We start from the raw sequence: 12,776 nt of genomic DNA on the forward strand, positions 1-12,776 counted from the left end.
TTATATGCTACCTTACGTATCACAATAGTGACCTGTGCTACAGTTAAGGCTATATGCTACCTTGTACATGTTTTCAGTTAAGGCTATATGCTACCTTACACATCAATACAAGTGATATGTTTCACAGTTAAGGATACCTGTTACCTTACATATCATACAAGTGACTTGTGTTACAGTTAAGAATATATGTTACCATGCGTAGTATATCTATGATTTTTGAATATATATACATATATATATATATATATTATCCATGATTTCTTTCAGAGTTAATGTTATATATCATAATGACTTTTGACTGTCATTTATTTCAGAGTTAAGACTATACATCATATCAGTGATATATGTTAGGATATGTTAGAATTAAGGCTATATGATACTGTATACCTCCTCTGTTGCTCCTTTGATATTTAAACTATTATAACTAATATTTTGTAACAACCTGAATCTTATCCAAACATTCATTGTTCTCCATTTTTCAAATTTATGATTTTGACTCGGTTATAAAACAAGGCCACAAAATTAAGAATAGCATACACTTTTCTAAATGTGGAACTCTTCAAAGGAAAGTAACTTGTAACATGTATCTTTACAAGTATCCATGTCACAGTAATATATCTTGAATACATGCAATGTTTCATGAATTGTTCACTATAACTTCAATAGACTTTCAGCACCTGTTGCATGATAAAATAGCCTGGAATACTGGTGAATGACAGTGGTACCCAGGACTAAGTCACTGTGTATTGGTAAACATCACTGCGTTGGTTTTGTAAACAACCTGAGTATAGGAGCCTCATCTACTTAACATACACACATCAAAGAGATAAAAAGCTATGTGCATTAAAATCAATTCTGATCAAATCAATGACAAAGCTTTGTTGTATTGAATGTAGCCTATACACATAGCTAAGATAAGAGTATTGTCCTTCTTAAAAACATTCATATTTTGTTGGCTCAGTGATGAATTCCAAATATTCTATATATTAGAACTGTAGAGCAGATATTGGTTTAGTCTTGCGGTTACAACATAAGCGATTATCAACAGTATCATTACCATTGTCATCAATACGGCATTTGTTCTATTGTAATTTCTGTTAGATATTGAGAAAGGTCTTTAATTTTCTGTAAGTGACAGTCAAGACACACCTTTTACCTTTCCACAGTAAAGATCTTTACTTTTCCGTAAATGACAGTCAAGACACATCCTTGTCCTTTCAACAGTAAAGATCTTCACTTTTCTGTAAGTGACAGTCAAGACACAACCTTGTCCTTTCAACAGTACAGATCTTCACTTTCTGTAAGTGAAGGTCAAGACACACCTTTTTCCTTTCCAAGGTAAAGATCTTTACTTTTCCATATGGGAAGGTCAAGACACATCCTTTTCTTTTTAACAGTAAAGATCTTTACTTTTCTGTAAGGGAAGGTCAAGTCACACCCTTTTCCTTTCAACAGTACAGATCTTTACTTTTCTGTAAGTGAAAGTCAAGACACACCTTTTTCCTTTCAACAGTAAAGATCTATACTTTTCCATAAGTGAAGGTCAAGACACATCCTTTTCCTTTCAACAGTAAAGATCTTTACTTTTCAGTAAGTGTATCTTGAGACACACCACTTTCCTTCCAATGGTAAAGATCTTTATTTTTCTGTAATAAGTGAAAATGAAGACACTGCCAGGGGAAAAATCCTTACTTTTTTTCAAAGACAATTGTGCCCAACAGTTAAAAATGGTTTCTTCTTAAAGTAAACATGCACTCTTGACTGAATAAATAACTTTCACTTTCACCAGACTTCATGCTAACAATTAGTATTACTTCACATGCTTCTTAGATTAAGGGGAAAAAAATCATCCTTTCAAATTATTTCTTCCTTCGTCAGAGTTGCTGGAACAACCTTCATCTTTGTGTTATGTCCTTCAAGATGACTTTTATTTGCAAACATCTACAGCGAAGGCCTTTGTTTTTCTATGCATGCCAAGAGCAGCCTTCCTTTTTTAACCAAGAATCTATGAAAATATTGCTTGTCTTCAAATTGTACGTAGAGTCATTTCAACAATAGCACTGAAGGGAATGACCTTGATATTTATATAATAAATCAGGATGTGACCTTTGACATTCTGTGGCAAACTATGAAATGAACCTTCATGTAGCCAAGACTTCCAACATTTTGTTGTAAAGAAGATTATAGACCTCTACAATTGGTAGTGTTTTACATTTCTGTAAGTAAAAAAATTCTTCAGTTTCCGAAGTCATAAGCCCTGAAACTTACTGTTAATGTTTGCAAAGAATGTCTTTAAGTACTTCACTGCTGCTAACAATGACAATAAATGACCTTCAAATTTTTTTGCAGAAAAGTCTATGTTCAGTAAACGTCTACAAGCTTGGAATCACGAAGAAGCCATAACCTGATTTTTCTAAAAACACACGTTTCTCTTGGAACAGGATAACCTTCTCTTTTACAATTAACAGTATCAATTTTATATGTTACTTTAATCAATCAAAAATCACTAAATATGGAATTTTAATTGATCACAAAATTTCGGTTTTGCTAAATTAGATACACAGGATTATACAACACATGAGCTTGTCTGCAGAAAGGCCGAAAGACCGTCATAGAACGTGTTCAATATATAAATAAATGACACTTGAAATCCAAGCAATTGACATTTACTTACAAAACCATTCAATGATAAATTCATTACTAAGTCACAGAGGGGGTTACATATGTATCAGTAGCAACTAGTGTACATGTTTACACTTAATTAAATAAAAACTTGTGATTAATCAATAAAAAGAGTCAATATCTATCTTCTAGCAAACAATGGCTGCTTGAGAACCAAAGCATACATGCAAATTGTGGGAAATAGATTACATGTATGATTATTAGAACAATAAAATTCTTCCTGTAATTTTCAATGTACACATGCCTTAGGAGTGATAGGAGAAAACACTACAAACAGATAGTAATTACATTAAATGTTAAAAGCCCCATTCTGATGTATGTTAGCTGTTTGCGATTAAAATGAAGAAAATAGACAGGCAAATTGAATGAGATGACAGGCAATAAAACATCCTTGTGTTATTCGTTCATACAACGAATAATTATCAATACTTGTTATTCAAGACTAAATTGTAAAAATAAGCATCTGACAGATCAAGACTTATTTCTTAGCTGTGTGATCCCCCAATGGGATAAAGACAAACAAAGCAACCTAATTTTAACTGTGAAACCTTTCCATTCTTATCCACCAAATCCTTATCTTGTGTTTTCTTAATTACTACTGTCACTTTTTTAAAATATAGCTCCTGAGAGTAAATATTTTCCTGATTCGATTTTATGTCGGTGGCTGTGTCATATTCAATTTATATAAATAAGAAAATGGAGGTTTCTACTGTGCCCCACTACAGCGCAGATGGATTTTTGTGCTTTGTACTTGTTGTTTCCATGGCAACCAACCCACATTACCTCTTCAGACATGAAAACCACACAAACAGTAAACAAAACTGCAGCCCGCTTGTTTATTAAGTAAACATTCATAACAGCTGCCTGTTTCAATACAATATTAATCCAAACAGAGTGATACCAAAACCAACCCTAAGGAAACACTGGTCTATAAAAACTCCCTCGGTAGTGACACACCATAAACAACAAATGTTTTCAGGACAGATTGTTTACCAATAAAGCCATGTCAACAGGCCTGATTGCAGCCTGGTACTGTAGGACCAGTAGCTCCAATTCACACGGAAATATATCTCACCTAAATGGAACCCCTGCTCTGTTGGTGGGCTATATAGAACACAATGATTCTGGGTTGTTCACTGTTGTTGTGATCTGAGCACTAACGACCTGGTATCACCTTTAATAAATAAATACAAACATTTCCTACACTGTCCTGAGCTTTGTGTTGTATAGAAGCTGAACAAATAAAACTGACAATGGCATCCAATGTTGAGAGAAAATTAGAAAGAGACGACCAATTGTGATAAAAGTGATACCAAGTAGAGAGAGAGAGAGTATAAACACACAAATGTCACATTCTATAAACTCCTTTTAAAAAGCACATTTGCCATTGTTTCCCGACCATTTGACGATCCACTATTGACACTTAAACAAAATTACAGATCAGAAAACACATTCATAAAGGTGCTAAACTGAAACTACTAATTTTAAAGTTTAGAGAGTGCATATTTTTTTTGCGACTCTTCTTGTGAAATCTGTTGGTGTTGGTGTATTATATATATTATCGAAATTCAAAAGATCACATTGAAAAACAAGTGATGTTACTTTTGAAAATGCCCAGGTCGAAGTATTTCCCAAAGTCATTTATTCAATTTATGAGAAATGTTTCTCTTCTTCCAAATACAAAATGGTAACAACAAATGGTTAGTTTTTTGGTAATTATCTTAACATCAACCTTATTAAATAAATAATTGACTAACTACTTACCAGACATTCCCCGCTATTTACCTATATGGTGAGCCTTCCCTCCTATCCCTTCCCCATCCCTAATCAAAGTTGGTTTAAAATCCCTTTAAGCTTACTAAAGGAGTTGTTTTCTGTGGTGTCGATTTTTAACGATGAGCCCAGCTTCTGTAAGTCGTAGGCCATACTAATTTTTTTCCTAACACATGTTGAGGCAGTAATGTTTCCGATCAAATTTGGTAATAAAAATATGATTTCTATGGGCCATTATAGTTTATTACTATTTCTTTACCAGTGCTGGAGAAGAAGACTTCTATATCTGTATAGTGTATCTAGTCTGTTGGGTCTATTGCTCTCACTAAGGGACTTGAGTTCACATTTTGAAGTTGAGCCTACATTTTTAATTATTTGGTTGGACCTAATTTAAACAACAGTGCTAATACTTAAACATTTGTTATTCTATTTTTTTTTATTTTATGTGACATTCACACAGAAGGGAACCACGGCTTTAATTTACATGTTAATGATTGTTCAGTTGTTGTTTAAAGATTAATCTTTTCTCTCGTTGACCTCACTACTGGCCCCTGGCAAGCCCATTCTCTTGTAATTTCAGCATAAGGTTCTTCTATCCTTGCAACATTTCAGATAAAATAGATCAAAACTCTTCTTTTAAACTCAAAGAGAAGTCTTCTAGATATTAATTTCAATTTCTCTTTAATGACATTGTCCCTCTGATCGCATTTGTTGGCACAAAGTTACTTCCCCTTGGACAAATGACACTGATGACCAAAGTTTGTTTCAATATATGACTGGTATTCATATTGATTATTGCAGAAGAAGTGTAACTCAACCTCATCTTCTCCTTTGAAGCCCACCACTCTGTCCCTGGGGTAGAGGAGGGGAAGGAACAAATCAATTTTTCCTAATTAAATTAAAATCTTAATTCTAAAAATGTTTCACTTCATATTAGGATGATATTCAATGGGAACATATTTTCTGAAGAATTTGTCGGCAGTTACTCAGAGATCCCAACCTGTAATTGATTCTTCATTCACCTGTCCTTCTTGATAGTTACCAGTCACTGGATTGAGGGATGGCAAGAACACTGGATTTTTGTTCGTTTGCTTCAGATTTATCATCCTTGTAACAGCTTAAATAATATAAGTTTGGGTGTCTTTTCGACATAAAAATCCTGGGTCATACAAGTGTGGATGTCTAAAGAAAACCAACTGATGGGTCATATAAGAACAAGTGTCTAAAGGAACAGCAACAGACAAGTTCAAAAGAGTACAGGTGTCCAGGACTGAAATAAGAGTTAGGTTCATATAAAGATGGGTATCTAGGGAGACAGCAACAGACAGGTTCATATGAAGATGGGTGTCTAGGAGGACAGCAACATACAGATTCATATGAAGATGGGTGTCTAGGAGGACAGCAACATACAGGTTCATATGAAGATGGGTGTCTAGGAGGACAGACACAGACAGGTTCATATGAAGATGGGTGTCTAGGGGGAAAGACACAGACAGGTTCATATAAAGATGGGTATCTAGGGAGACAGCAACAGACAGGTTCATATGAAGATGGGTGTCTAGGAGGACAGACACAGACAGGTTCATATGAAGATGGGTGTCTAGGGAGACAGCAACAGACAGGTTCATATGAAGATAGGTGTCTAGGGGGACAGACACAGACAGGTTTATATGAAGATGGGTGTCTAGGAGGACAGCAACATACAGGTTTATATGAAGATGGGTGTCTAGGAGGACAGACACAGACAGGTTCATATGAAGATGGGTGTCTAGGGGGAAAGACACAGACAGGTTCATATAAAGATGGGTATCTAGGGAGACAGCAACAGACAGGTTCATATGAAGATGGGTGTCTAGGAGAACAGCAACAGACAGGTTCATATGAAGATGGGTGTCTAGGGAGACAGCAACAGACAGGTTCATATGAAGATAGGTGTCTAGGGGGATAGACACAGACAGGTTTATATGAAGATGGGTGTCTAGGGGACAGACACAGAAAGGTTCATATGAAGATGGGTGTCTAGGGAGACAGCAACAGACAGGTTCATATGAAGATAGGTGTCTAGGGGGATAGACACAGACAGGTTTATATGAAGATGGGTGTCTAGGAGGACAGACACAGACAGGTTCATATGAAGATGGGTGTCTAGGGGACAGACACAGACAGGTTCATATGAAGATGGGTGTCTAGGGAGACAGCAACCAACAGGTTCATATGAAGATGGGTGTCTAGGAGGACAGCAACATACAGGTTCATATGAAGATGGGTGTCTAGGAGGACAGACACAGACAGGTTCATATGAAGATGAGTGTCTAGGGGACAGACACAGACAGGTTCATATGAAGATGGGTGTCTAGAAGGACAGACACAGACAGGTAGGTTCATATGAAGATGGGTGTCTAGGAGGACAGCAACAGACAGGTTCATATGAAGATGAGTGTCTAGGAGGACAGACACAGACAAGTTCATATGAAGATGGGTGTCTAGGGGGACAGCAACAGACAGGTTCATATGAAGATGGGTGTCTAGGGGACAGACACAGACAGGTTCATATGAAGATGGGTGTCTAAGAGGACAGACACAGACAGGTTCATATGAAGATGGGTGCCTAGGAGGACAGCAACATACAGGTTCATATGAAGATGGGTGTCTAAGAGGACAGACACAGACAGGTTCATATGAAGATGGGTGCCTAGGAGGACAGCAACATACAGGTTCATATGAAGATGAGTGTCTAGGAGGACAGACACAGACAGGTTCATATGAAGATGGATGTCTAGGGAGACAAAAACATACAGGTTCATATGAAGATGGGTGTCTAGGGAGACAAAAACAGACAGGTTTATATGAAAACGGTTGTCAAGGGGGACAGACACAGACAAGTTCACATAAAGATGGGTGCCTAGGAGGACAGACACAGACAGGTTCATAGGAAAATGAGTGTCTAGGAGGACAGACACAGACAAGTTCATATGAAGATGGGTGTCTAGGAGGACAGCAACAGACAGGTTCATATAAAGATGGGTGTCTAGAGAGATACCAACAGACAGGTTCATATGAAGATGAGTGCCTAGGAAGACAGCAACATACAGGTTCATATGAAAATGGGTGCCTAGGGAGACAGCAAAAGACAAGTTCATATGAAGATGGGTGTCTAGGGGGACAGACACAGACAGGTTCATATAAAGATGGGTGTCTAGGGGGACAGACACAGACAGGTTCATATGAAGATGGGTGTCTAGGAGGACAGACACAGACAGGTAGGTTCATATGAAGATGGGTGTCTAGGAGGACAGCAACAGACAGGTTCATATGAAGATGAGTGTCTAGGAGGACAGCAACAGACAGGTTCATATGAAGATGAGTGTCTAGGAGGACAGACACAGACAGGTTCATATGAAGATGGGTGTCTAGGGGGACAGACACAGACAGGTTCATATGAAGATGGGTGTCTAGGAGGACAACAACAGACAGGTTCATATGAAGATGGGTGTCTAGGAGGACAGCAACAGACAGGTTCATATGAAGATGGGTGTCTAGGGGGACAGACACAGACAGGTTCATATGAAGATGGGTGTCTAGGGGGACAGACTCAGACAGGTTCATATGAAAATGGGTGTCGAGGGGGACAGACACAGACAGGTTCATTTGAAGATGGGTGTCTAAGAGGACAGACACAGACAGGTTCATATGAAGATGGGTGCCTAGGAGGACAGCAACATACATGTTCATATGAAGATGGGTGTCTAGGAGGACAGCAACAGACAGGTTCATATGAAGATGGGTGTCTAGGGGGACAGACACAGACAGGTTCATATGAAAATGGGTGTCGAGGGGGACAGACACAGACAGGTTCATATAAGATGGGTGTCTAGGAGGATAGCAACAGACAGGTTCATATAAAGATGGGTGTCTATGGGGACAGCAATAGACAGGTTCATATGAAGATGGGTGTCTAGGAGGACAGCAACAGACAGGTTCATATGAAGATGGGTGTCTAGGAGGACAGCAACAGACAGGTTCATATGAAGATGAGTGTCTAGGAGGACAGACACAGACAGGTTCATATGAAGATGGGTGTCTAGGGGGACAGCAACAGACAGGTTCATATGAAGATGGGTGTCTTGGGGACAGACACAGACAGGTTCATATGAAGATGGGTGTCTAGGAGGACAACAACAGACAGGTTCATATGAAAATGGGTGTCTAGGAGGACAGACACAGACAGGTAGGTTCATATGAAGATGGGTGTCTAGGAGGACAGCAATATACAGGTTCATATGAAGATGAGTGTCTAGGAGGACAGCAACAGACAGGTTCATATGAAGATGGGTGTCTAGGGGGACAGACACAGACAGGTTCATATGAAGATGGGTGTCTAGGAGGACAGCAACAGACAGGTTCATATGAAGATGGGTGTCTAGGGGGACAGACACAGATAGGTTCATATAAAGATGGGTGTCTAGGGGAACAGCAACATACAGGTTCATATGAAGATGGATGTCTAGGAAGACAGCAACAGACAGGTTCATATGAAGATGGGTGCCTAGGAGGACAGACACAGACAGGTTCATAGGAAGATGAGTGTCTAGGAGGACAGACACAGACAAGTTCATATGAAGATGGGTGTCTAGGAGGACAGCAACAGACAGGTTCATATAAAGATGGGTGTCTAGAGAGATACCAACAGACAGGTTCATATAAAGATAGGTGTATATGGGGACACTGACAGGTTCATATGAAAATTGGTGCCTAGGAAGACAGCAACATACAGGTTCATATGAAAATGTGTGCCTAGGGAGACAGACACAGACAGGTTCATATAAGATGGGTGTCTAGGAGGACAGCAACAGACAGGTTCATATGAAGATGGGTGTCTAGGAGGACAGCAACATACAGGTTCATATGAAGATGGGTGTCTAGGAAGACAGACACAGATAGGTTCATATGAAGATGGGTGTCTAGGGGACAGCAACAACAATGTCACATCAAGATTAGTGTCCATGGGGACAACAAACAACAGGTGCATATATAAATGGGTGTCTATGGCGAGAGCAACAACTAGTGTCACACAAGGACAGGTCAGCAGGGGGAGAGCAACAGACAAGTACAAATGAAATGGGTGTCTAGGGGGACAACAGTCATATGAAGGCAGTTGTATAAGGTGACATCTATTGACAGAATGTGAATAAAGGGAAAAGAAGAAGACAATAAAGGAAGGAAACGAAAAAGATACTAAACAGTACAACAGATAAAAGAAAGTTTGTCCATTTCCGTGATCAGGATACAAAGAATAAACTTATGCAGGAATGCCATATTTAGCCCCCTCCCACCCCTCCCCCTCCATGATGGCGGGTAGACACAAGTCTTAGGACAGACATCATGGAAAATCTTCAGTGATAGCCTCATGTACAAGGCAGCATCAGGAGAAACATATATTAGTTTATTTACTGATATGTATATACTATGATTTCTTATCACCTCATTGGCCTCTTCAGTAATTTCTAAGAAAAAGAATTTGCAAATTTGAGAAATACAAAATCTATAACGGCGATCTCAGTTGCCATTTTGATCTTATGATTCCACAGCACAAAATGATCATGTACTCAGAGTTTTGCCTTATTAACTCTTGAAACATAGCTTTGACAATTTTTAAAGTGACATCATGGTAAAGCAATTTTTTCTTTAGTGTTTTTTTTCAATATTGGATATATATCTATCAAGTGTATAACTTTATGAATGACAGCTGGTTTCGATAAAATATGGACATAAAGGGGTTGATTAATCATTTTGTCTGGATCTGTAAATATGATGATGCATGTGCACAAAACACCTGTAAACACCTTTAAACCAAAATAATAACACTTGCCACACCCCTTAATGAAATCTGGTGCTGAAAACAGGATTTCACTGGCTATGTCACTACTGTTGCTGTCATTTCTGCACCCCCCCACCTTCCATTATGTGTTTGTGTTTACAAAATTAACTGACTCATTTTCAAAATTATCATGTTTTTACCATGATATCCCCTTAAATGTGAAACTGGATTCAAAAGAATAGCAGTGAGATAACAGAGGGTCATTCTGCATTTCTATCAACCTTAAATAATTATAGCTTACTAACTGTAAGGCTGGCATTGTCAATAATACTATTTCCTGCATCACCAAATTTTGTAATGGATTAGTTACACTTTTGTAGTAAAATTCCGAGTAAATATTTTATGATGTTAATTCATATACAGACAACATTTGCTAATTGAAAACCAGTGTAAATGCAGGTCTGTTACCTTCATATTTTTTGGTCAGTATGAACATGGACAGAATGCCATTCAATCCCTATATAAAACCAATACTCACATGTCTGTCACATTCCCTAGTAGTGGATCTGTACCAGGTTTACATGTCGTCTCAATACTAACTTCCTGGAGGCCATTCACAGGTACATCCCTACATAAAACTGCATCCTTGGAATCATTACTAACTGTATGATCTGTCTGTTCATCAATAAGTAAGTCATTGTTTCTCTGGTCCATGCATTTACTCTGTAATTGATGAGACTGGTGAACTTTAACCCTGCGGGAAACTTTTTCTAATGCTTTCTTCAGACCACCTCCATGGAAATATTCCAGGATTGTTTTTCGGCACCAGTCGATCCTGGTCTCTGGAAGCCTTGTCCAGTGATCTGTTGCCAACTGATGCATGGCATCAGCATATTGTCGCAAGGTATTTGAGTCATTACAGTGTTCCTTCCAAATCTGCTCAAAGTCATCAGTGCCTAAAGGACAGAAGAACAATAAGGAAATGAATGAAAAGGGAGCTGCACTGACTTCTGAGAATAGAAAATTATGTACAATTTACTGGTTTGCAGTGTGAATCTCTCCATGAACAGCCAACGACATTTTGAAGTACTGTTAAGTTATACATTTTTCTGAAGATTTTTCAGGGTTTAAAAAAAATCACTTTTTCATTTGATTACTTATTTACTTGCTTATAATAATCTTAATGTTAATGGACATATTAATTTTATGGATAGAGACCACCCACAAAATCAACGAAAATAAATCTACCACCAAAATTAATGATTTTATAGTGGGCTCTCCTTGTTTCATCACAGAACAACATGCCAGAGGCCTGTCACATTGATAACAGTACATGACAGTCTGTGATCTTAACTTCCTAAGAAAAACAAACTACCCTTGGTAGGGATGCCGTTGGGGGGCCTTATATGTACTTGAAATAGTACAATAATACTGGGTCGAAATTCATTGAAGGATGTATAGACGGATAACATGGACACTTAATTCCTCATTGATATTGTAATTTTGGGATCTTACATGAGTTTCCATTTTGTATGATTCATAAAACATTTTTTAAACTTATTTTTTGGCCAGCATTAATCATATATGAGGTGGAAATGTATTTCAGAACCTTTTTAACACCTGATCATTTATTTTTACAAATATGTTAGGAAATCTACTTTTCCATGTCTCACTTGGATGTTTTCTTGACTCTTTATCTATCATTTCAATTGTAATGCCACTATATAATCTGCCAATGTATGATGCTATTTTATTATCTAATCCCGACATCATATTAGACTTTATCCTACAAGGTCATGTTCAAAACTATGACATGTGTATATTCACTGAATAAAACAGCAATTATGTGATAAAACAAATCAAAATAGTAATACTACCTGTGCATTTCTTGAATTTCTTCCTTAGATCTGCATGCAGACCTTTAATGACTCCAGCAAGTCTCAGGTGCTCCTCCCGACCTTCCATGACTGCCATTACATCATCAACTGTAAAATAATATAAATATACATATGTACATACAGTGTACCCTAAACATATATGTAAACCTGATAACCTCCCTGTTTAAAGTATGTTGAGTTGTCCATACCCATACACATTTACTTTAAACTTTTACAAATATTTAAGACCCAAATGAGTTAATTTGAATTTTCAATATTACTCATGATCCAAATTAAATAAATTGTCAACAGTATATATATGATCTGTTATGGTTTGAAATTGTTTCACATTTGCAATAATTTTCATCATATCATTTCAAAAATGGACGCAATTATTACTATGATTTTGAATTAGGTGCATATCAGCCTTGACAGTAATCCAAGTAAGGACTTCTTTTTTGAGACAGCAGTTAATGTAACACCTATATTAAAAACTGCTTTGAATGTGTAACTGATTTTAAAGCTCTGTGCACAACAAGTGTAACTTAATTTGATCTTTCATCAGAGGTCAGTGATGACTTTTTATGCCAAGTCTGGTACTGTACACAAAGTAATGTTTGTAATCT

At 37.5% G+C, this 12,776-nt stretch overlaps 1 protein-coding gene across 1 annotated transcript in view; it reads right to left on the minus strand.

Annotated features, from left to right (window-relative positions):
- Positions 1–12,254, minus strand: part of LOC132560322 (S-adenosylmethionine sensor upstream of mTORC1-like) — a 33,565-nt gene extending 21,311 nt beyond the window's left edge. The window contains exons 1-2 of the mRNA XM_060224995.1: positions 12,151–12,254; positions 10,812–11,229 (exon numbers count right to left, since the gene is read on the minus strand). Of these exons, the coding sequence (XP_060080978.1) occupies positions 10,812–11,229; positions 12,151–12,247 (515 nt within the window). The 5' untranslated portion in view covers positions 12,248–12,254. The remainder of the gene's footprint in view (positions 1–10,811; positions 11,230–12,150) is intronic.
- Positions 12,255–12,776: the final 522 nt, after the last annotated feature.

This window comes from Ylistrum balloti, unplaced genomic scaffold, assembly GCF_031769215.1.
Source record: "Ylistrum balloti isolate Yb309-2 unplaced genomic scaffold, AGI_CSIRO_Ybal_v1 Utg371048, whole genome shotgun sequence".
NCBI lineage: Eukaryota > Metazoa > Mollusca > Bivalvia > Pectinida > Pectinidae > Ylistrum > Ylistrum balloti.